The 25,636-nt window shown below is 33.7% G+C and overlaps 2 protein-coding genes across 2 annotated transcripts in view; one reads left to right on the top strand and one right to left on the bottom strand.

Annotated features, from left to right (window-relative positions):
• LOC134851192 (hydrocephalus-inducing protein-like) overlaps nucleotides 1–25,636 on the top strand; it is a gene marked incomplete in the record, with an annotated part of 215,673 nt that overhangs the window by 58,475 nt on the left and 131,562 nt on the right. Inside the window, 2 exon segments of the mRNA XM_063867161.1 lie at nucleotides 10,907–11,272; nucleotides 11,588–12,011. Of these exon segments, the coding sequence (XP_063723231.1) occupies nucleotides 10,907–11,272; nucleotides 11,588–12,011 (790 nt within the window).
• Nucleotides 20,028–21,487, bottom strand: LOC134851761 (urotensin-2 receptor-like). Its single transcript, XM_063867987.1, has 2 exons — nucleotides 20,539–21,487; nucleotides 20,028–20,386 (listed from the first exon to the last, which is right to left on the bottom strand). The coding sequence occupies exons 1-2, from the start codon at nucleotides 21,465–21,467 to the stop codon at nucleotides 20,197–20,199; spliced, it is 1,119 nt and encodes a 372-aa protein (XP_063724057.1). The 5' UTR covers nucleotides 21,468–21,487; the 3' UTR covers nucleotides 20,028–20,196.

The following is a 25,636-nucleotide window of genomic DNA, read 5'->3' as shown; positions in this document are numbered from 1 at the left end:
CTCTCATATAGGTCTAGCTGATTTTTTTTGTTTTTTTTTTCAGGAAAATTCTTAAAAGTCTCTAATAACTGCAGATGTGCATTCATACTTATAGATGCATTTTTGAATGCACTTAGGTATATAAGCACTTTTTGAGTTCAATTGAAATTCATCTGCTGAAAATGGCGTAAATAGCACTCTCCAAATACGAACGTGGAAATGGCGCGAACGATTTCTAGTTTCGAAACTGGAATTTAATTTTTTGATTCCAGTGGAATGAAAACTTTACCTATTGATCCAGTTTTCTCTAAATGGGTTAATGTTATCAAAAAAGCGCTAGTCATAAATTTTTCTTGCGTTCATTACTCATGTATTGGCTATGTTTTATATGATCCAGGTCTTTCAAAATGGCTTAATTCTATCAAAAAGAGTCAATTATAAAATTTTGATAAAACTCACAAAGCCGTAAAGCCATATATATATTTTTTGAAATGATAAAGCTGAAGTTAATACAAAAAATCAGGACAGTTTTTATTTTGTGTTTCCTTGTGTTCATTGACTCTTTTTCTAACTAACTGTTGGCTATGTCTCCGTCTTTCGTGATGGAAAATTTGAGCACGGGTTGGTTTTGCTCTCTAGCCAAATTTTGACTGTTTAATTTGTTATTTTGACATATTTTTTTGTTTTCAAAAAATATTTTTATTTTCAGCCCAAATTTAAAAAGCTATTTTACCTGTGATTTTTTTTTCGCAAAGTTATGAAGGTTTGAAAAATTGCCAATTTTAACAGTTTAGGATATTTATCTCGCGATATATTTCATTCTAGTAACGCATAAGCTGCTTTTTAATCAGGCCCAAAAATTTCAATATATCACATAGTACTAGCGTGTGGGGGTTGAATTAAAAAAAGATTTTTTGAAGTTTTTTGTTGAAATCGATTTTTACTCCAAAGCTAGTTGGAACCTTCAAGGCCCTGATAATACGGAAAGTCGTGTTGTTCCGACCATTAAAATGGGGAGAAATTTTGTATCCGGGTTTGTTTTGAATTTTGTTCTGTTTTTTGGTTTCTACGCAAAGTCAGCCAGCTACCACAAATAGTCATCGGAAAAGGTTGAGTGGTATACTATATTAAAACCCTTTCTTTCGTAATTCGAACGACATTCAAAAGATTCTCTCTATGTCGAGAAAAACTGCTCTAAAATTTTTTGATTTTTAGTTCAATTTCGAGCGAAACACAATCGGGTTACGTTCGTTATATGCAAATTAACTAAATTTTTATATACTTATAGGCTCTCAAAACATGATTTTACTTTCAAGAAAACTAATTTTGGATACTTATTTCAGCGTTTATTTGACAATAAATATTTTCAAAAAAAAACTATTGCACAAACAAAAAAGATTTTTTTAAAAAGTTTTGTTTGGTTTTCATTTTTGAAAACAAATTTTGTCGATCATGCCTAAATGACTAAGTCTCTATGCGATCGTATAGTTTTCAAATCACGCCATCCACTAAAAATTACATTAATATGAAGACATTTTAAAAAAATCTATTTTTTTCATAATGTTCGGATCATTCTGTGCTACTTGCACAGCAAACGGCTATCTTTTTTCATTTTGGAATGATTTGGAGTATATACTAGTTCGCCGCGCGTAATTTTTGCGCGTAATTTTTTGCGCGTAGTTGCTCAGTGGAGAGAGGTAATTTCATAAAAGCGCACCTAAAGTCGTTCAGTGTTTTCGCGTAGTTTTAATGAAGGTACTGTTTATGCGTTTTAGCATTTGACAATTTGAGAAATGTATTTATCATAAATTTTAAAATCACGATAAATCCGTGTTTTCAAAATGAACAATTTGCTATTAATGAAAATCCACTCTAAAATTTATTTGTTTTTGATTCGCAGTTCTTTGAACATGAAATAGTTCAATGCGTGATTAGCAAACAATAATTTCCACAAAGTTTCCTTATTTCAAGCTATGTTGCCGTAAGAATGGATGAGAAAAAATATCGCCTAATTTAACTAATTTTTCTCATACTTGTTTTACAAGCAAAGCTTGTGTTATAGTATGAACTCTCTGTTTTCTTTAACCTAAGTCGCAAATAATGTTGTGACGCAAATATTGTTGCGACTAAATGTATTCATTTTGAAAGTTTTCATTTTGATCAATAACCAGCTATTAAGTACAGGCAATGCTAAGGATATTAACGCAGACTTTTGTGTCAAAAATAGCATTTTAGCTTCAATGTATCATGGATCTGTAGCGTGGAGGTAGGAAAGAAGACCCGCAACAAAATAAGAGGGTTGGAACCTGGGCAGGATCGGATGTTTTTAATGAACTTTTTCGTATGCTAGTTAAAATGCGTCCGCTCTATAAACTGAGGCATGTTAGTTGGCAAACTCCTTTTTCTAGCTGACTGTTCTGCTAATGTGCCATAATTTGCTTGCGTCACTTAGCAATTATGTAGACTCATAATTAGCGTGCTTCACTTAAGAAATTTTTTAGACTCAAAGTTTTACTCATTCAGTTGTTCCCAGTAGCGTTATCGGTCATATTTTTGCTTGTGTTTGCGATTTGCAACATCGCCTCTGTGTTTAAATCATAACAAGACTGCTGGTATATCAGGGCGATTTTGTTTGAAACATCTATAAAAACTAAGGAAATTTAAAGTACGAAAAGATGCACTTAGCGTCTCATAAGCTATTGATATGACCAAATTTTTTTTGCTTAATTTCAATTGGGAACATTTTAATCTGCAGCTTGTGCGTGTTACATAACGCAAATCGCGCGTTACTTATCCAAAATAGCAATTTATAAACCGTCATCATTTTATGAAAAATGATCATAGTTGCAAACAACAATTTCTTTCAGATGGTACAAAAAATTTTCCTTCAAAATTGCGTAATTAAAAAGTCGAAAATTTGCTGAATAAAAAAACCGGTCCCAGCATAAACTCCGTTTTCTTCGAAAGTCCGAAAAAAGTTCTAGCTAATCTAGAAAGGCAACGAATCGTAATTTCTGCTGGTTAGTAAGATCGCTATAAAAATTGCTATTTCAAGAAGTCGAAAAATAACTGAAAGAAAAGCCAAACAAAGCATTAACATTTCACACTGTTTTTAAAAGTCGAAACAATAAATTGAGATGGACAAAATCTGAAAAATGCATTTAAGTTGTTTCAGGATTTCGTCCGTTTTGGAATTTTTTTAAACCACTGGAACATAACAAAAAATAGATCGCAGGTAAAAAAATCCAAATAAATTTGAACTCAGAGAGTTGTTATCTTCTTTGGACGTGAGATTTTTCCGCTTAAAGTTGTTATGGCGATCGCCGAAACTGGTCTGAATAAAAAATACATCAAGCATCAAAGTCACTTTACTTTCTCCGCAAGTCGGATCAAAAACGATTTTTGTATTGACATCAAGAAGAATTATATATCCATTCAATTCTATATAAAACAATAAGAAGAATACAAATAACTGATTAATAATAAACTACTTGAAATGATCAGCCTGGAAAACAAGATTCAGATTGTTTTGTAGATTCTGGAGTATTCAGATTGTTTTGTTTTTCGGCATGGCGAAAACTTTTTTGATTTGTTTTTTTTTCTGTTCCGAGTCAAAACTGAAATGCCCAATAAGTGCAAAAAAACAGGTTCAAATGCGGTATAGTGTTTGCAACCTTATCATGCATTTCTGATTTGGAAATTTTATCTTTTGAAATTAATGGTTTCTTTTTCTGTTCTTAAATTAGATCGTATTGAAGACCCAAAATGCTTCAGCGTAATTGCGTCTTCAACGTTCATCTTAAGCACTTGTTATCTTACTGCAATTACACGAGTTAAATGCTGTCAATTCATCCAATGCAATGAAAATTCATTGTGTTTATGTTACTTATTCGCTGAGAATTGTCTACTATTTTAGAAATCGGGAAAAAACCTCTTTCGGCATAGAAATAATTTATGGGTGTTTTCCATCATATCTCATTCAGTGAATTAGTAGGCCTCCCGTGATATAATAATCGCAGTGGTTGGGGGATTGAATGTAATTTTTAGAAGACTGGTTGGAAGGGGGTGCAATCTTGAAATGAAAGTTTCAAGCTTTTTCTTTCTAATTTTTACTCAATCAGTTTCTGAGAAGCATGAAAAATCTCATCTTACTCTGATTTATTCAAAATCTTTTAGTCATTCGCAAACAAAATTGTAATTAATCGTGAAGTAAAATTACTCAGATCATGAGTGTGTTCGAATCTCACTTCGGTCACGGTTGGAGGGGTCTCAGTGTCTTACGCCTCCTCAAGGTGGGACGGCTATAGTGGAATGGGTGACATCTCTTTCTCCCATGGTTGGTCCTGCATTGAGTAGGACCGGGGTTAAAAATAGACACAACTGAAATAATTATGACATAATATGGTTTGCTGATCTGTTAAATAGCGGAAAATTTGATTTTCTATGCGGTAAAACTGATTAAAAACTCTAAAAGTGCATGAGTTCTATTGCATATTAAAACGGTTCTTTACAAATTATAGATAATGTGCAGTTGATGAAGATAAAAAAATTGTAAAGAATCATTTTGAGGGGGAAATTTGGCGCCTTGATTTCAGCTCCACTGTGAATTTTGTGATACCATTAGTCTCAAATAGTGCCTGTTCTCCTGATTTCATCACAAATTAGTTCTGAAATTGGTTACCAATAACCCGGAGCTGCAGATTTAAATACGTTTTGGGAATAAAATTTTTTATTTAATTATATTCTAAAGCTCACTCGAAGACAAAGTTTCTCCCCATTTTCAATGGTCGTAACAAAAATTTAATTGCCCAATTCCTGCTGAGCACAAAATGAAATGTTCCGACTATTCATAAAATTTTGAGCGCCTAGACTTTAAGTGAATTAGTCATAAACGACACCAATTTTTTTGCAGAATACTTCTAAGGTTTTTTTTAACCAAGAAATCGCTCAATTGCATTATCAAATTTCTACTACTTGAAAAAAAATTGAACCTGTTTTTGAACCTGTTTTTCTCAATACTGCGAAACTTTTCAAAAAGTTTTAAATTTTGTTAAATTGCGACTAAACAGGCTTTTAATATGATTTAATTTGACCCATTCCGATGATTGTTTCTGGTCACTGATTTTGGTTTAAAAACAAAATAAGCCTGCTCGCTCTATTTTTTCGCTCGAAATTAGACCAAAATTTCTAACAGTTTTTTTTCTCTTTTTCTCAAGCGACAAAGAGAAAATTCTTCGGAATTTTTTTTGTGGTTCTAATTACGACTAAACAAGCTTCACGATATATATAATGGAACATAAAAACAACAAATTAAGATGGCTAAAAGTTATTTTGGCTGCTATCCATTTTTGTGTCCTAGAAAAGACCTTTTTTTTCGGTTGTTCGATGTTTTTCAGTTATGAATTTGCCTAATTTGAGCATATAACCAAAAAGGTTTTTCTATCCCCAATTTTTCTTGTAGAAATGTATTTTGTCTGATTGCAAGGTTTTAAGCAAAGTTTTTGAGTAATTTTAGGAATGTTTTAGGATTCAATATATATACATATCATTTGAACCATTCGGATGATTATTTGTTATTCCTAATTTTACGTTTAAAAAAAGGTTAAATACTAAAGCTCACTCGATACTCGAAGACAAAGTTTCTCCCAATTTTCAATGGTCGCAACAAAAATTTAATTGCCCAATTCCTGCTGGTCGCAATTTTATTTTTCCATCCACCATTGGTAGTGTTTTGTGGTTCTATAGTGGAAAAGGGCCGTCAATGAATAGTTATCTTCAGCGATAGTGATATAGTGATGCTTTTAGATAGTTCTTAAATCTCCTCGTTAGCGGAGGAACATTTAAATTGGACCCGAAATCTTATAACATTGCTGAAAACGCCCCTGCATTCGTTTCAACCTACTGATGAACGAAGCGGAAAAAACCAATCCAGATTTTAACAAGTAGCACACAAGGTTTCAGCCACAGTTATTAATTACTAAACAATTTGTTTCACTTGTTGCGGAGATCGAGAGAGAGACAAAACATAGCGTGTAGAAACTTTAACTGGATTCAATAATCTATGACAATTGTTTCAACAAAATCGAAAAGTAAAATTGTGTTTTCTGACACTTTTTTTTTCAAGTTTTGATGAAAGATTTTTTGATTGTCATGAAAGTTTCATGCTGGGAAAGTGCCAGATCTAAAAAATGGCTAAGTTGAGCTAAAAGTTCTTTTATAACTCAATATGGGCTCTGCGATCACTACTCACTCTCTTCCATCTCCAAATGAGACTAAAAAGCAAAAATTTGTAGCCGGTTTAGACATTTTTTTCAGATATTTTTTTCTGCTTGGTTCGAAATATAGAAACTAAAACACTCGAAGACAAAGCTCCTTCCCATTTTCTGTGATTGGAGCAATCGGACATGGTTAAATGGAACATAAAAGCAACAAATTAAGATGGCTAAAAGTTATTTTGGCTGCCATCCATTTTTGTGTCCTAGAAAAGATCTTTTTTTTCGGTTGTTCGATGTTTTTCAGTTATGAATTTGCTCAATTTGAGCATATAACCAAAAAGGTTTTTCTATCCCCAATTTTTCTTGTAGAAATGTATTTTGTCTGATAGCAAGGTTTTAAGCAAAGTTCTTGAGTAATTTTAGGAATGTTTTAGGATTCAATATATATACATATCATTTGAACCATTCGGATGATTATTTGTTATTCCTAATTTTACGTTTAAAAAAGGTGAAATACTAAAGCTCACTCGATACTCGAAGACAAAGTTTCTCCCCATTTTCAATGGTCGTAACAAAAATTTAATTGCCCAATTCCTGCTGGTCGCAATTTTATTTTTCCATCCACCATTGGTAGTGTTTTGTGGTTCTATAGTGGAAAAGGGCCGTCAATGAATAGTTAGCTTCAGCGATAGTGATATAGTGATGCTTTTAGATAGTAATTAAATCTCCTCGTTAGCGGAGGAACATTTAAATTGGACCCGAAATCTTATAACATTGCTGAAAACGCCCCTGCATTCGTTTCAACCTACTGATGAACGAAGCGGAAAAAACCAATCCAGATTTTAACAAGTAGCACACAAGGTTTCAGCCACAGTTATTAATTACTAAACAATTTGTTACACTTGTTGCGGAGAGCGAGAGAGAGACAAAACATAGCGTGTAGAAGCTTTAACTGGATTCAATAATCTATGACAATTGTTTCAACAAAATCGAAAAGTAAAATTGTGTTTTCTGACACTTTTTTTTTCAAGTTTTGATGAAAGATTTTTTGATTGTCATGAAAGTTTCATGCTGGGAAAGTGCCAGATTTAAAAAATGGCTAAGTTGAGCTAAAAGTTCTTTTATAACTCAGTATGGGCTCTGCGATCACTACTCACTCCCTTCCCTCTCCAAATGAGACTAAAAAGCAAAAATTTGTAGCCGGTTTAGACATTTTTTTCAGACATTTTTTTCTGCTTGGTTCGAAATATAGAAACTAAAACACTCGAAGACAAAGCTCCTTCCCATTTTCTGTGATTGGAGCAATCGGACATGGTTAAATGGAACATAAAAGCAACAAATTAAGATGGCTAAAAGTTATTTTGGCTGCCATCCATTTTTGTGTCCTAGAAAAGATCTTTTTTTTTCTTCTAACATTGCTGAAAACGCCCCTACATTCGTTTCAACCTACTGATGAACGAAGCGGAAAAAACCAATCCAGATTTTAACAAGTAGCACACAAGGTTTCAGCCACAGTTATTAATTACTAAACAATTTGTTTCACTTGTTGCGGAGAGCGAGAGAGAGACAAAACATAGCGTGTAGAAACTTTAACTGGATTCAATAATCTATGACAATTGTTTCAACAAAATCGAAAAGTAAAATTGTGTTTTCTGACACTTTTTTTTTCAAGTTTTGATGAAAGATTTTTTGATTGTCATGAAAGTTTCATGCTGGGAAAGTGCCAGATCTAAAAAATGGCTAAGTTGAGCTAAAAGTTCTTTTATAACTCAATATGGGCTCTGCGATCACTACTCACTCTCTTCCATCTCCAAATGAGACTAAAAAGCAAAAATTTGTAGCCGGTTTAGACATTTTTTTCAGATATTTTTTTCTGCTTGGTTCGAAATATAGAAACTAAAACACTCGAAGACAAAGCTCCTTCCCATTTTCTGTGATTGGAGCAATCGGACATGGTTAAATGGAACATAAAAGCAACAAATTAAGATGGCTAAAAGTTATTTTGGCTGCCATCCATTTTTGTGTCCTAGAAAAGATTTTTTTTTTCGGTTGTTCGATGTTTTTCAGTTATGAATTTGCCTAATTTGAGCATATAACCAAAAAGGTTTTTCTATCCCCAATTTTTCTTGTAGAAATGTATTTTGTCTGATAGCAAGGTTTTAAGCAAAGTTCTTGAGTAATTTTAGGAATGTTTTAGGATTCAATATATATACATATCATTTGAACCATTCGGATGATTATTTGTTATTCCTAATTTTACGTTTAAAAAAGGTGAAATACTAAAGCTCACTCGATACTCGAAGACAAAGTTTCTCCCCATTTTCAATGGTCGTAACAAAAATTTAATTGCCCAATTCCTGCTGGTCGCAATTTTATTTTTCCATCCACCATTGGTAGTGTTTTGTGGTTCTATAGTGGAAAAGGGCCGTCAATGAATAGTTAGCTTCAGCGATAGTGATATAGTGATGCTTTTAGATAGTTCTTAAATCTCCTCGTTAGCGGAGGAACATTTAAATTGGACCCGAAATCTTATAACATTGCTGAAAACGCCCCTGCATTCGTTTCAACCTACTGATGAACGAAGCGGAAAAAACCAATCCAGATTTTAACAAGTAGCACACAAGGTTTCAGCCACAGTTATTAATTACTAAACAATTTGTTACACTTGTTGCGGAGAGCGAGAGAGAGACAAAACATAGCGTGTAGAAGCTTTAACTGGATTCAATAATCTATGACAATTGTTTCAACAAAATCGAAAAGTAAAATTGTGTTTTCTGACACTTTTTTTTTCAAGTTTTGATGAAAGATTTTTTGATTGTCATGAAAGTTTCATGCTGGGAAAGTGCCAGATTTAAAAAATGGCTAAGTTGAGCTAAAAGTTCTTTTATAACTCAATATGGGCTCTGCGATCACTACTCACTCCCTTCCCTCTCCAAATGAGACTAAAAAGCAAAAATTTGTAGCCGGTTTAGACATTTTTTTCAGACATTTTTTTCTGCTTGGTTCGAAATATAGAAACTAAAACACTCGAAGACAAAGCTCCTTCCCATTTTCTGTGATTGGAGCAATCGGACATGGTTAAATGGAACATAAAAGCAACAAATTAAGATGGCTAAAAGTTATTTTGGCTGCCATCCATTTTTGTGTCCTAGAAAAGATCTTTTTTTTTCGGTTGTTCGATGTTTTTCAGTTATGAATTTGCCTAATTTGAGCATATAACCAAAAAGGTTTTTCTATCCCCAATTTTTCTTGTAGAAATGTATTTTGTCTGATTGCAAGGTTTTAAGCAAAGTTTTTGAGTAATTTTAGGAATGTTTGGGTCTCGATTTTTTACCAATGTTTTTTTTCTTATCGTTGCCATCTATTGCATATAAACGAAGTTAAATTAGCCCGAATTTTTCTTATGTTTTGGGTAATTTTTTTCTATAAAATTTGCAAACATTTTTTTCTTGATTATTTTGTTTACGATTTCTTCAACAGAAACCTTCAAGGTTTTCGCTTTTCATTTGAGATATTATCGTTTGTCTTTGTTCCGACTTCCGATACGAAAGTAATGGAAGATTTGGGCTCGAGATGGTTTTTTTTCTCCAGACAAACTTCGACTTTTTAACTAGGCATTTTTGACGGATTTTTTTTTCAAAAGTTATTGTTGTCCTGAGTTTAAATTTGAAAAGATATTTCACCTGTGATCATTTTTCGTAAAATTATGGGGGTTTAAACTTTGCCAATTTGGGACAATTAACGCGCTATGTATTTCGCGCTATTAATGCGTAAGCGAATATTTAATCCGTGTTAGAAATCGTTCCAAATTGGTTGAAAGAAGCTTATTTGCCATAATTGATTTGTTACAATGAGCGAAATCTATTCTTTTGTACTTTATATGGCGTGTGGAAAGATGATTTCAAAAAAAATCAAATTTTAGAAAAAATTTTAGAAAAATGTTACAATGAGCGAAATCTATTTTTTTTGTACTGGCGTGTGGGGGGATGATTTAAAAAAAATTATTTTTAGAAAAAAATTTTTTTTCATTCTATTTTATTACATTTAATTACATGTTACTACTGCTCCATAAGCCGTAAAAGGCAGTCGGAACATTCAGGGCTTCGCCCTGATACGAGCAGTCTTATTTGACTTTTTTTTGTAACTTAAGTGACGCGAAGCTCAGATTCGCCTCTGAGTTTCAATTTCAGTTTCCAAGCGGCGCCCAAATCACGCTGTGGCAAGGGGAAAAATTCTCCGAAATTTTAGTTTCATTGTGAATGTCATTTTTAAAGTTCAAAACAAGACTGCTCGTATCAGGGCGAAGCCCCGAATGTTTTGACTGCCTTTCAAGGTTTATGGGGGCAGTAATAACATTAAAAAGTTAAATGTAATAAAATAAAAAGAAAACTTTTTTTTCTATAATTTGAAATTTTTCATGAAACTCATCCCCCCACACGCCATATAAAGTGCAAAAGGATAGATTTCGCTTCTTGTAACGAATCAATTGTGGTAAATAAGCGTCTTTCAACCAAGAATTATATAATTAGTTGTTGGCTGAGCCTTTGAATTATATAATTAGTTGTTGGCTGTTGGTTGTGTTGAAGTTTGTCAAAAATAGTTTGTATGCAAATCTCAATTCGAAGTTCAAAAGCGGAGCATCTAATCTTCTAGCAATCTATATATTCGTCATATCCGTGTATAAAATTGGTACAAGACAGTCTTTGTTTCAGGTTCAAAACGGACCCTCTTCTGCGCTCATTCTCAAAGCCCATGTGACAATGCCTAGCATGACCATCTCTGATAGTGTCCTAGACTTCGGCCAAGTGCTTTGCTCGCAGTGCAAAATAATCACCGTCCAATTTTTCAACCACAAACGAGTGCCTTGCGAGTGGGTAGTCGTTAGCCAATCAGCGGAGAGCGCAAAGCCGAACAAGGAGAGAGATGATTGGTCGACGACTAACCAGCCTTGGAAGATAAAAAAGAAGAAGGAGAAAGAGAGAAGGGTGGTCAATGTGTTTGAAGTCATCCCGAGTGCCGGTGTGTTGATGCCAGGACAGAGATATAATGTGCAGATTAAATTCATGCCGCTGCAACAGGTTCTTATAGTGACGTCAGTTACCAAATATTACAAATATATTGATCAGATGAGGTCAACCAGCTATTCATGTCGCATGTAAAAACCGTTCAATTTCTGTTATATTGCATATTTGAAAAATTCGTCGCAATAGTTTCACGCGTGGCGACCAGTTTTAGTACATGCAATGACCAGTTTTAGTACAGGCAAAGAGCATAGATAGAAGACATATAAATTGTATCTCAAAAAAAATTGAGGTCAAGTAATGATCAATTTAATTTACATTAAAAAAATTGTTTTCTTTTACGAATTGTTTTTAAGTTGTTTTGTGCTGTAGAAAAAATACGAAGAGCGACTGACTCTCAAAATATCCCACAGCAGCTCCAAAGTGGGCTTACAATGCAGTGGATCCGGATTTGAACTCGGGGTTCACTTCACCAAAAACTTCCTCGAGTTCGGACCGTGTCTACCTCACTCTGCTGGCGACGAACAGGAGGTCGTTGTTGCGAATCCCAGTGACTTCCCTGTTGAAATATACTCAGTGGAGTTTGACAATCAACATCTAGAAGAGGAGAAAACGTTGAGGATGATGAAAGGTTGGGACCGAGACAATTGTATTTTGTTGCCGCCTCGCGATGCGGGCCAAGGACTACCGAAAGAGTTGACGGACTTCTACGCCGATCACCTTCGCAAAGTGAAACTGGCCGAAAAGAAGCAGGCCGAAAAAACTGCCACTGCTCTCCTAGATTTGACAGCTGATGGTTCGTTTCGTTGATTTTTTTGTTAATGAAAATTATTGCCATCAAACACTTCATGTGACATTTTATGATATCTTTTTATAGGATCAATTTGTTCTTGAGTTCAGACAGAAATTTTGGAAATTTCGAAAAAAATCGACTTCTGTGGCTCAGAAGCATTTGTGTAGTTTTAAAACTTTCTCTTTCAATGTTTGAATAAATACTAGTTCATGTGTTGTGTAATTTCCTTATTTAAAGGTTATGACATGAAATTCCGGAAGTTAGTTGAATAGTTAAGAAAAAAAAACAAGAGACAACAGCGTCCTGCGCCGTGTTGTCTTTTCTAATCACCTTTTTTATCAAGTCAATTTATGGTAGCTGAATTAATATCTGTGCTGACGATGGATGCTATGGCTGTCATTATTTCGTTTTTAATGCTAACCCATTTACGAGAGTTTTTGTCGGCCAACACTTCGGTTGAATGAAAATGTGTCTAGTTTGAAAAATGCAAATTGCTTTTAAAGTTCACTTATTCACTGCAATTGTTATAAGCCGCCTTTGAGAGTTCACGATTGCTGATTGAGACTTTTCAATTATCCTTTGCAGTTTTTTGAACTAGATTTCACCCACTTGTTTTTTACGACGGCCTTTTAGTGAATATTATATTAAATGCCACCACCGCCCACGAAACAAAAAGTGATCTTTCGAAAGTCATGAGGTGACCCAAAGAATAAACACAATCGAATGAATGCGGCGGAGTTTAATTAAATTTTGACATCCTTATTAACGATTAAAGAAGGCAACAATAGTTAATAAGCTTTTGAGAATTCTTAATTATTTTTAGGGAGCCGTAGTAATGCCGTACTAAAATGCCGTAGGACACTAACGCAATTCAATCATGATTGCAATTCAATCAATAGTCAAGCGGGAGAGGTTTCTTCAGCCTTGACAAACTTGTATTCAATCTCAGTTCAATTGAATTTGATGTTTTTACATAATTGTTGATATAGAAATGAAAAAAAAAATAAAAAGAAATAACTCATCTCAAATTTTGCATGTAAACGAAAGAAGCTTCATATTTTTGGTATCGTAAGAAGGTGTCAGATTTCAGTTTCTTAAAGGGACTTCGAATAATAAAACGAAGTCTTCGTATCAAAGCTAAAACGAAATCTTCAAAGCTAGAACGAAACAAGGATGGCCGTTTACTGTGCAAGTAGCACAGAATGTCCCGAAAATAGTCTTTAAAAAGCTACAAGAAAATTTTTGAAAGCAGTTTTTTTCTGCGTGGTGAGATAAAAGGTTCTGGCGTGCACTGTATGGGACTGAATTAGATGAACACTGCAAAAGGGGAGGTTATAATAGCCGAATTAACATGAACACTGTAGTAGAAAGAAATACTGAGGTCAGCCTTTTATCATGTCATTTGTAAATTTTGTATCTTTTAGAATGAAAAACAGAAAAATTCAGATCAATTTTTCTCGGCAAAGAGATTATTTTTTGGAATCCTTGTTTTTGTGGCTTTGATAGTATATTTGACCCTGTATGGCGCTGATAGGTTATTTGAACTGTTTTAGGGTTGTCAAAATGGAGAAAACGATACCTAGCACATAGAAAAATAAATAGGATCCAATTGAGTCATCTCCCCTATTCAATCGGTACTTGAGGCATTTTTATAACCCTCCAAACCTAGATTCAACAAAAAAAAAATCATGCGCAGATTCTCCAAAGAATGCAATGACCCGAAAAAAAATGACCCGAAAAAAAACTTTAAATAAAATCCACGCTTTCTTGGTTTTCTTGAGTTTAAATTTTCGCGTTTACCGTCAAATTGAATCATGACTTCTCGTCAGCACATATGATGTTTCATTTCATTTTTGTTCTGGTTGTTAAACAAAGTGACTGACTTTGTTTTTATCCGCTCGGCTGATTTTTTGTTTGCTCTGGTAGTTTTTATACCGACGAGTTTTTTTCGCAATCTTGAGTCAAAAAGGGCAATTTCGTGGGGAAATTTCGCTAACAGGTTTAGGATTCAATAATCATTCAAAATGCCACGAAGTTCAAAATAATGTGAACTTGCGTCAAAAAAATTATTTTCTCTTTTTGTGGCCCTGTATGTTCACAACGAATTTTTAAGCAAGGCCTTTAATTAGAGCGTTCCAATCAAACTTAGTCTATTTTACGCAGGATTAATTTACCTAATAGGTTCAGCAATGCAGTAAAGTTCAGTTAGCTGTAGAATGTTCTCCAATGAAAGCAGTACATCAGTGCCGAAGTACAAAAGTGTCGAAAAAATGCAGTTCAACAGCGCCAAATATCATCAAATTTCATGTTTAACAATTTTCTAGTCCCGGTACTGTTGAACACCCTTCTTTGCCTATTGCAACATAACCTACACAACTGTTCCGAATTCCACCTGTTGATGTTATTTTAAGCATTTTGACAAAAAGATTATTTCAACTGAATTGATTCCATTTTCGAACAGAAATTTCAGGTGGAGCCAATAAGTATTCATTAATGAATTTAGATTGCGTGGTTTTTTAACAAAATAGATAAATGAATAGCCGTGTTCCAGCTCATTTTTCTCCTATGACTGTTGGTTTGGTTTGGAGACCGCTTAGGTATATTTCAATTTAATTATATTTAAACCTATTTAAGCATAAGTAATTTGAAAGCATATTTTACTGCTTTATTTTTGGCTAGTGTAAGATCCTGTTTGAAAGAAACAGGTATAATAAAAATATGTGAGTTTTATTGTTTTTTGTTGTTTTCTTGCGAAACTTTGGAAATTTTTTGCACTTTTCTCAAAACCTACTCTGCGAATTTTCAAAAACAAGGTGCCAAACCCGCTGCTATTCTATATGCCTGCATACTTCGTGAGTCTCTATTCATTTTATCGCACGTTCTACGCTCTTCGAAATTATTAATAGAGGTACTTTTGACGTATCTGTGAATTTTTTTTTCGGAAATATTAAATACACAAATATGAGATGATGGTTTCATTCAATAGAAAAAATTACAGGAATCTCGCTTTTTTAAGCAGCTGTTCCATAAAATCCGTAAAAACAATTTATGGTCTCAAACAAGCCCATTTTGTTATTTTGACCTTTTGTTAAATCTTAAAATTTTTTGAGTTTTCTGAAAAATTACTCAGCCAAATCGGAGATTAAGGTTTTGACCAAAAGATAAGTGGCTAGTTATGCCAACTTTGTGCACGGTTATGCGTTGTGTTTCAAAACTAACATGCCTTAGACAACGTCCAATTTTTTGAATTTTGGCCCGTTTTTTGGACTCTTTTTAATTTTTTTCAAAACCTAACCTGCTGATTCTGAGGTTGATATTTCATTCAAACTCAAATCTAAATTGAATGTTTCAATCAAAAGAACAAATTATGAGTGTCTCACCTTTTGAGCGTCTATTCCCTAATTTTGGTAGAAAAAAAATTATGGCCTCAAAGAGGCATTTTATAATGTTTTGTTAATATTTAAAGTTTTTTGAATTTTCTTAAAAACTATTCTACCAAATTGGAGATTGAGGTTTTAACAGAAAGAAAACCAATCAATTATAAGAGTCTTCCCTGCGCAAACGGCTATGCCTTGCGTTTTGAGAAAAATATGGCCTTAGATAATGTACAATTTTTGAGCTTGTTTTTTGGAAACTTTTTTTTTCAAAAACTAACCTGTTGTTTCTGAGTTGGTAGTACATTCAAGCTAATATGGTGCTTAGATTTTTCTGTGCAATCTGTTTCACGCTTTTTACTTGTAGAAAAGTTGATATAGACTCTGGAAAATCCATTAGTTCTTACCGTTTTTTTTTTTAAAAAAAATTCATCACTACTTTCGAAAACAACTAGCTAAATCTGATATCTAGGGCTCAATCTAAAGATCAGGGTGTGGACATATTCGCTGCATAAAGGGATATTCCCATGTTTTAGTAGAGAAAAATTTATGCATTAAGGAAAAGTCAATTTTTTGAAAATTACTCATTTCCGTGTCAATACCTTATGATTACACTAGCCATCAGCATAGTGTATTAATAGGAACCTTTTTTTCTAAGCGAATAAAACTTTTTATCCAAAGCGTTCATTTATTTGAAATTTTTTTTCTAGCATTGGAAATTGCATAACGACTGTTCGCTGTTTTACTTGTGTTTGTTGCCTATTAAGCGTCCGTGGCTGTGTGGTTAGACTCTAAATCTCTGGATCGTAGGTTCGATTCTCATTAAAAATTTTAAAACAAGTGGATCCAGCATTAGCTGGGCCACTAGTAGCTTACTTCTAAGAGACCGTGGCGCAGATGCGAGGAGGTGAGACTCCTAATCAACAGGTCCGAGGTTTAAATCCGGAACATTGAAATAGTTATAATTTTTTGGTCGATTTTTTGCTGCGTAGCATTGGCAATTTCATAGAAACTGTAACTGTTTTACTGCAGGCAAGTGCAAGTAAAGTTACAAGCGTTTGTGGAGCAAATGGGAGAACGTGATACGTGATGCTGCTAATCTCACTACAATATGTTTCTCAAGGCTTATAGTTAATCTTTTCCTTATTGCCTATTCTGCCATTTTAGAGCTCTGTTTGGCATTTTCATTGCTTGTGTCTGCGAAGCCCAGCTTCGCGTCTGTGTATGAAGCATGTTTCAGGTATTTAGCCCGTTTTTACTCAGCTCATTAATTTGACCTGAGAAAATTGAGAAGAACTTATCATTCGACTGTGTTTCAGTTTGTGTTGCGACCATTGAAAATTGGTAGAAACTTTGTAATCGCTTTTGTTTCAGTTTTTTTTGTTTATCTACATGTACCAAATCAGGTACCGCAATTAATCATCGGAATTAATTTGAGTCCCTTTCAGTCGTGATTCAAACGACATAAAAAGTTTGAGAAAGTTTTGAGAAAAACTGTCTAAAATTTATGATTGTTTGCTCAATTTCGAGCAAAGAAAGCGAGCGAGCAAACTAAAATTAAATTATTTATTCAATTTAAGTTATGAAAACTTAGATTTACGCAAGCAAAGTTAGTTTCGGAGTTTTTAGTGTCATTTTTGAAATGAAAAATTCCAAAGAAACAAACTTTCTGCAAACAAATTGAAAAGATTTTTATAAGTTTTTAATTTTTTTTTTGTTTTTCTAGCCATTTTTCTATATAAGTTGTTGTCCAATTTGTCTTTTCGAGTATGGACATCAACATTTCCTATTTTCTAGTTTTAGGTCAAAACTATTTTCTAGTTTTAGGTCAGACCTTTTTTCACACCACATTAAATTTAAAAAAAACTTTTTTTTCTTGAAATTTTTAAAACTATGTTCGGAAACTTCTGTGCTACTTGCACAATAACTTGTTATCCATGTTTTTTTGTTTTTCACGCAAAATCAGACACCACAAATAATCATCGGAATGAGCCGTGTGATTCGAACACGGCGTGATTCGAACTACATATGAAAATTTCCAGGAACATATTCCAGTGGCGAGTAAAATTATTTAGTTTAATATGTAATAAGCGTAATATTGCTAGTTTTAGTTTTAAACTTGAAAAATTTACTATTACTTAGTTTTTGTATAGTGAAATAAGTTATCAAATACGTTGTCAAAAAATAAGTTTTTCAAATTGCTTTTATTTTTTCATGTTACTGATGTGGAAAACTGTTGTCGAATGTTTTTAACTTACTTTTACTATGAACACTCAAGAATTTTATTAAGATTCTATTGTCGCACCAAAAAAAATCGTCGCAATTGGAAAAAAATTGTTTTTAGTTTTTTAATATTATAGTTGCAGCATTCTGTGCTATTTGTTATTCTTACAACTTTTGTTATTAGTGACAGAATATTTGCGCTCTGGGTGGTTTTCATTGAGACAAATATCGAAATTATAACTAATTGTTACAAAATTTAAGACAGTGCAATAATTGGTAGAAGATTATTTTAGAACCATTGTTTAGCTTTTTTCTAAGATGCTGGTGAAAAATACCCGATGTTTTATGATCATCACATTTTACTGCCATGAGCAAATAACCGGCTTACATTTTCCAATAATTTATGAAAAAAACTTCACATATTAAAGAAAAAAATAAGGGGCCAAGAACTGAGCCTTGTGGTACATCACAACTGGTGGGAAACATGTTTAGTTTGTCAGCATTGTTATCGATGTACTGCAATCAAGTTACCAGGTAATTTTTGTATGACAAAAAACTGACCTCCGAATTCGATGCTTTCTAATTTGGCCAAAATATTTGTTGTGTCAAAGTTTATTGTGTCAAAGTTAATCGCCAAAATATATATCGTGAATACCATTAAAGATAATTAACGCGCGATATTTTTTGTGCTAATAACGCGTAAGCGGTGGTTTGACCCGTCTCAGAAGCTGTTCCAAATTGACTTGACGCATGCTATTTGTCCTACATAACTAACAATTTCCTACAAGCCAAAAATATCATAAATATATATGCAAAAATAATGCATAATGTGTGTGTGGGGGGGATTGCTTTTAAAAAAAACTTTCGAAATTTTTTTTTGTCATTTTTTTGATAAATCGATCCTATTTTTAAAAGCGAACGCTCCATAAATTTTAAACTCAGTCAGAAAATTCGGGGTTTTGCCCTAACACAAGCATTTGTGTTCAATAGTAATGATCGTAGTGAAGACTCTTATATAGGTCTTGCTGATTTTTTTTTTGCTTTTTTTTCAGGAGAAAGTGTTAAAATAATGATGCACTTAGGTATATGTGCACTTTTTGAGTTCAATTGAAATTCATTTACTGAAACTGTCATAATTGGCACTCTCAAAATACGAATGTGCAAATGACGCAAAAATTCGTTGACGGTTTCTAGTTTCGAAAGTGGAATTTAATTTCTAGATTTCCAGCGGAATAAAAACTCTACCTGTTGATGCAGTTTTCTCAAGTTGCGTTAATGTTATCAGAAAAGCACTATTCATGATTCGTTTCAGAATATCAAAGAGCTTAAAAGGCATTTTTTTTCTTTGAATTTCGAAATTTCGATTTTTTTTTCAATAAATTCAATGTTTTTTTTATGTTTACTTGTGTCGATCTTCGATTGGCTATGTTTATTATTAAAACCCCAAGTCTTCATTATGGTCAGTTCGCGTTCAGTGAAGGAACGATAAGCAGATTGAGGAAATGAATTTTTGGCTGAATGCAAAGTACTCGGCTAAAATTGTTTATTAATTTGACTGGTTCGAACTTTTTTTCAGAAATAGTTTTTCTCTAAATTTTGCCAGAAGCTGGAGGTAAACTTATCTTTGAATTGGTTTTTTTGACGGAATTTTTATAGCGTCTAAAAGATATTTTTGTCTAGAGCTGAAGTTCAAAGACAAATTTCACCTCGTGTTGTTTTTTGTTACGTTTTGGAGGTTAAGAAATTGCTAATTTGACGAATTTTGGATAATTAACGCGCGATATATTGCGCTCTTGTAACACGCGCTAGCGGCGGATTAATAGGTTCCAAATTGAACTGAGGCTAGTCATTTGGTTGTAATATTAGAATAAAAGACTCTAAATTTATCCCTTTGTAGTTTATATTAGCGTACCGGGAATAAATTAATAAGAAAAAATGAAGAAAAAAAAACTTTTTCGACTAATTCGTCAATTTTTCAACCTAAAAACTTAAAAGTCTGCCCTAAATGGCAGTCGGCAACAATCAAGGCTTCGCTTTGATATACGAGTGGTTTTGTTAAAACGTTGTTAGACGCTAAGTTTTTCATTTTGTACTTGGTATTGCTTGTGGGTGGATTTTTTCTAATATATTTTTTGAACATTTTATCAGTTTTTAGTTGATGGTTTCATAAATTGTTTTAAAGACGGTGAATGGCTGTTGGAATTTTCAGGGCTTGGCCCTGATACAAGCAACTTTGTCATTGACTATTGTAACAAAGATCCGACACTCAAATTTTAATTATTGTGTTATAGGGAAACTGCAGTAATTTACAAATGTCCTGGATGATAAATATAAAATATCCCGCACAGCGGTTTTTGAACAAGATTTGATTAAGTATAATTTTTCTAAAACAATTATATTCCGCACAGCGGAATTTGGGACATTAATTTCTAATCTAATTTTTTTCTAAGCAAATTTGTATCTGTTCGTGTTTTTTTCCTTTGAACATTTTTGTCAATCTTTGAGCCAACATGCTGAAACTGTGTTTCGTTATGTCGTCTGATTTTTCGGAAAGCCCATTTAAGTGTCATTGAAACGACAAAGTTGTTAGCCTAAAGGCCAGTTTCATGAATTGGTCGTCGATATATTGCCACTTTTTTGGCCATGAGAACTGGCTCTTGTTTCACGTAGTTTGCAGCATGGCCATAAGGTACCTGGAGGTTCTTTCTAGCCCCCACTGTGGCCACTTGAGTTTGGTGTCCGTACACTCCTTGAGGTTGACCTTGTTGACCTTTGTTAAACCTGGAACACATTTATCTTTTTATATTTAGTTTTTTCTTCTGAACGTTTTTAAACAAAATTTGTTGTTTTTTTTTTACAGCTGTCTTATCTTTTTATTTTTGAAATGTTTTCTCATTTTCTAGATTTCAGCTTGTTCAGAAATTATATGTAACCTCATCTGTTGATCCTGAGTAAGAATGCCGACGTTTTTCTCCAAGCTGCTTTTCTTTCCATTCAAATCATAAAACTTGATTGGGGTTCGATTCTGATGGGATAATTTTCGTGCATCGAAGGGCGTTTTCTGTGTATTGTCGCATGCGTATTGGAAATCATCGTCATCGTCGTCGGCGTCATTGTCGTTGTTGTCTTTGCGGCTACCGGATGCGGCTTTTTTACATGGGCAGATAAATCGGATTCTGATATAGAAACACTTGATGAAGTCTCTGCAATGGTATGTTCGTAACATGAAGTACATGAAAGGGTTTGTTGTGGCGTTTAGATATGTAAGCACAACGGCGTACGTGAAATGTTCACTTGGTTCCCGGAACCACATGGTTTTGATAAGACAGTACCAAAACGGCATGTGGAATAGCCAAAACAGGGCTATTATCGCAGCCAGCATTTGGGTGATTCTATGCTGGTTTATCGGTTGCAGAACTTGTGCGTTTGCTGAAGAGCATGTCTTCACTATGATTGACGTGTACAGAAGACCAACTACCACCCCTGGAACGATGTAGGAGGTGAAGAAAATCACAGAAAAATAGACCCTGGAAAAGTTCTCAGCCATACTGTTGTTGCAGTTCTCGCCATCGAATCCACCGTGGTATACCACTGGCATAGCGGCGGCAGCCGCCAGAATCCAAATGATGCCGCACACCAAAACTTCGGGATAATAGCTGTTCTCGTGGACTATAAAATGAGGATAGTTGAGTCGTATAAAACGCTCGAAAGCTATGACGACAATAGTAAAAGCCGACACGTGAAGAAAAGCGATGTCGGCGGCATTCATAACCTGACACAAAGTTTCGTTTCCGAGAGATAAAACTTGGTAATACTGCAAATAACTACCGGTCAATAACATGCAGAAATCAGCAACTGCCATATTGCAAACAAGGACAACAATTTTACTTAATTTACCGGCTGAATAAAAAGTGCAAAAAACGATCAAATTGACGATAATGCCGATGGTAAAAATCGGTGGATACATCAAAGCGGAAGGTTGAAGGTAATTTCCTTCAGGTTCGTTCGATCCGTTTGAGGCCATGGAACCGCCCATCTGAACGTCCGAGCTGCCTTTTGAGTCATTGAAGTAGCGCGCGTTATTTGTAAGTTTTTCCATTCTCAAAACTATGTGTGAGTCGTTATTCGCCTGCGCTTGAAGGTCGTTCATGTTTATCGGTTGATTTGGGTTGTAGGGGTGTCACCAAGAATGATGTTATTTTATTGTAGCTGAAATATAAGCTTCATCCTCAATTCAAAATAAGGTCTTAAGCAAATGGCGATGAGAACATAACTAATGGGAATGAACAAAATATAACTGCAAAATGTCTCCCCGGAAAAATTGTACGAATTCTTCTTTGGTAATATATTTAGTTGGGCTTAAAATGATTTTTAGGTAGATATGAGAACGTATGCCATTAAGCGAAGTTTTTATGATGCTACTGAGAATAAGTAAATGAGGTGGTAAGATTTTATGTTAAGTTGACAGATTTGACACGCAATTTTTGATTGGCAATTTTTGATTTTGGGAGATATGAGAAAGTATGCTATTAAGCGAAGTTTTTTTGATGCTACTGAGAATCAGTAAATGAGATGGTAAGAATTTATGTTAAGTTGACAGATTTGACACGCAATTTTTGATTGGCTTATGGTTTTAATAACGCATCTTTATTTTTTCTGAAATTCACATCTTTCTACTGAACTATGAAGAGGTGGTACCTTGTATATCCCAGCTTACGAAAATATGAAAGCTTATTGCGTCAAGTTTTTTCTGATATTTTCACTCAAAATCCGATTAGACATGCAATTTCCTGTGTGCTGTTTAAAATTGTTTAAAAACACAGAAAAATCAAGTGAAAAAAATTATGAAGTGTAAGCAACTTAAAACTGTAAATCATTTATCAAACTGCAAGCTCATTGGACAAAAATAATTTAATAGGCCGTCTCTGTTTTTAAAAAGCCCCTTAAAATCTACCGTTTCTCTTCTTCCCATTTTTCCTACTTTCTCCTCGGGCTTTTAAATTTAGCTGCGGGATTGTGGTTTTTCGGAAACTGCATACTACCTTGAAAACCTTGACATAAAATACTGATGAAAAAGGCTTGTTTTAATGGAAATCATGCATCTAGTTTATAAACGACGATTGTTCGAATATCTTCAGGATAAATAATATCATGTTTATGCAACTTTATTTAGCTACAAAAGTTTAGTTTTAAATCTTTTAAATATTTTTATTTTGGTTTTCTGTATTTTTGCTTACACATTTCCAACCATCTGTGGTCTATGTTTATTAAGTTCAGTTTTTGAGATGTTTTGTTGGATAAATCAGCGGCTACTTTTTTTCATTCTAACGAAGTTTAATGCGAGGTCCATATCTGAAAAAAAACCTATAAAAACAAGAATTTTTTTTTCACGAAGACTTAATTCAGACTCTTATAAAAGTCGCGATGATTTTTTGGGTTTCTTTTCTGGAAAAGTCTGATATTTTGTTCAGGCTCAAATTTACTTTGTCGCAGTTTGACTTTTGCTTTCTTTTTATTTTCATTTCATTTCCTTTGTTGAAAAGAAACGCAAACGCCACTATCCAATATCAAAAGTGTAAAAGTCGCGAAAACGTGATTTGTTTCTAGTTTCGAAAGTGGAGTTTAATTTTCAAATTTCCCAGCGAAATAGAAATTTTACTTATTGATCATGTTTTTTCAAAATGGGTTATTTTATCAAAAAAACTTTAATTTTAAACTGTTCTATAAATTCAAAGAACCTTAAGGCCATATACTTTTTTATTTGAAATTCGAAAGCTGACGTTTTTTTTTCAAAAAACAGTCAGTATTTTTTTCTGTTTATTTGCGTTCATTGACTCTTTTCCAACTGTCTGTTGGTTTTGTTTTAATTTTGGAATGGTAAAATTTCAGTAAAATAGCACAGCAACTGGGAACTAGGTTTCACTGACGAGTTGAGGACAGTTATTTAGGTCTTTTTCAAATGAAAAAGTCTCCAAAAGAAATTATATTTCCAGCCGCGAAACAATACATTTCTGCGTGCACAGTTTTTAAGTTCTCTTTAAACTGCTATAATAAATAATAAGTAATTCTGGCGCCAGAATAGAACTGAGTCAATAGATAGTTGATAATTAGGTATATATGCATTTTTTGAGTTCAATTGAAACTCTGAAACTCGTCTGCTGAAAGTGACGTAAATAACTTTCTCCAAATACGAACGTGGAAATGGCGCAAAAACGTGGGGATTTAATTTTTAGATTTCCAGCGAAACAAAAACTTTACCGGTTGATCCGGTTTTCTCAAGTTGGGGTAATGTTATCAAAAAAACGCCAGTCATAAATCGATCTAGAAATTCAAATAGCTTGAAGGGCATCTATTTTTTTTTGAATTTTGAAAGTTAAGCATGTTTCGAAAGAAGTCGGTTTTTTTATGTTTATTTGCGTTCGAGAAAAAAAGAACGAATTTTTTTCGTCAGACATAAAATACATCTACAAAAAAATCAAACAATTAAGCAATTAAATTCTGGTAAGCTTACGTATTATCTGAAGAAGATAGGCAAAGGGCAAATTAGATGCCCACTAAATGTCTACCCAGTATATTCTGACCGTTCAATTCTTTTTCCCAAACTTTAATTGGCAATGTTAATTTTTGAAAACATTAATACTTCGTCTACTTATTTGAAATGTATATCACAAACTGAGGAACAATCATTTTATTTTGAAAAAATGCATTTTATCATATCTGCTGCTGCCTTTTAGGATCATCTGAGATAGGAATTTTGTTGCAAGCTTGCTGTTGACTTGCTGTTGTTTCGAGTCAAATTGGGGTTATATGATAAGATAGCATGAACTTCTTTTTTTAACCTGTGGGAAAATTTCTCGGTTTCCTGGTTTGTAATTACTGAAAGTTGAGAGCCATTTGTGATTTTCATAAAAGAAGTTATCGCAATTAATTTCAAACTGTTTCGGCTGCCGCAAATCATGATCTTCAATTTATGTTCCAAGTTCAATCCAACTTGTGAACCGAATATAATTACGCCAACTTTGTTTTATATTTTTTGTAAATTCTGTCAGAGTTGAGAAAATATGATATACGTTTAACAAGCGGTGTAAGCAGAATTTTTTGAGGAGGAAAAAGATGATTTTTCAAAATAAAATTGAAAATATTGTCAACTTTTTTTAAGCGATCATGTTTACTTGCGTTCATTACTCTTTTGATCACTTTTTTTGATCACAGCTTTTTTGATCGCCCTCCTCTAAGGCTCAAAGTTAAAATATATTGGCGCCAAATATGTCTTCAGATTAATTTACGGGTTGACTGCCCAAAAATGGATGTCTTGAAATGTAACCAAACCCTTCCGAAATATTTGACAATCAGAATCGCCCTCGGCATGTTACTGAGACTGACCTTCGTAATGGATATTTTATACATGTACATAACCCAGGTTCAGTCTAAAAATATTCTTTGTTTACTTAAGGATAGGAGATGAGTTTTTGATAGCTTTGTTCATTTTTGTAGAAATAGTCATCTAAATCTATTTTTATGGAGCTGCAGTCACATAGCTTTGCATTTTAAACAAAACAAGGAAAATTTTTCTCCCAATTTTAGCGAGCTTTGCTAATAAATCAGAACAGGCTGAATATGATATCCGACAGGAAATTGTTACCAAAAATAATCTGTCGTTTGTCATTTTTTGACCACAGACTTTATAACCCTGACAAATTAGCTGCACAGCCTTGAGTCAAATTGAAGAATTATATATTTTTTGGTTTTTGTTTTTTTCGTTGGCACAAATGACAGTTTTTTGTTCCGATCATTTGAAAAATGTGAGGAACTTTCTATTCGGGTGCTTAAGTTTTTTTTGTTTTTGTTTTCTACGCAAAATCAGGTACCACAAATAATCATCGGAATGGGTCGAGTGATATATCATATTAAAGCACTTTCAGTCGTGTTTCGAATGACATTTAAAAATTTGAAAAATGCTTCAGTGTCGAGTAAAATTTGTTTGAAGCTTTTGCTTTTTGGTTTAGTTTCAAGCTAATTAGTGAAGCTAAG

The sequence above is a fragment of the Symsagittifera roscoffensis genome, chromosome 7 (assembly GCF_963678635.1).
Source record: "Symsagittifera roscoffensis chromosome 7, txSymRosc1.1, whole genome shotgun sequence".
In the NCBI taxonomy this organism is placed as follows: Eukaryota; Metazoa; Xenacoelomorpha; order Acoela; family Convolutidae; genus Symsagittifera; species Symsagittifera roscoffensis.
Note: the sequence above shows the minus strand (reverse complement) of the source record. Positions and strands in the feature narration are given on the sequence as shown.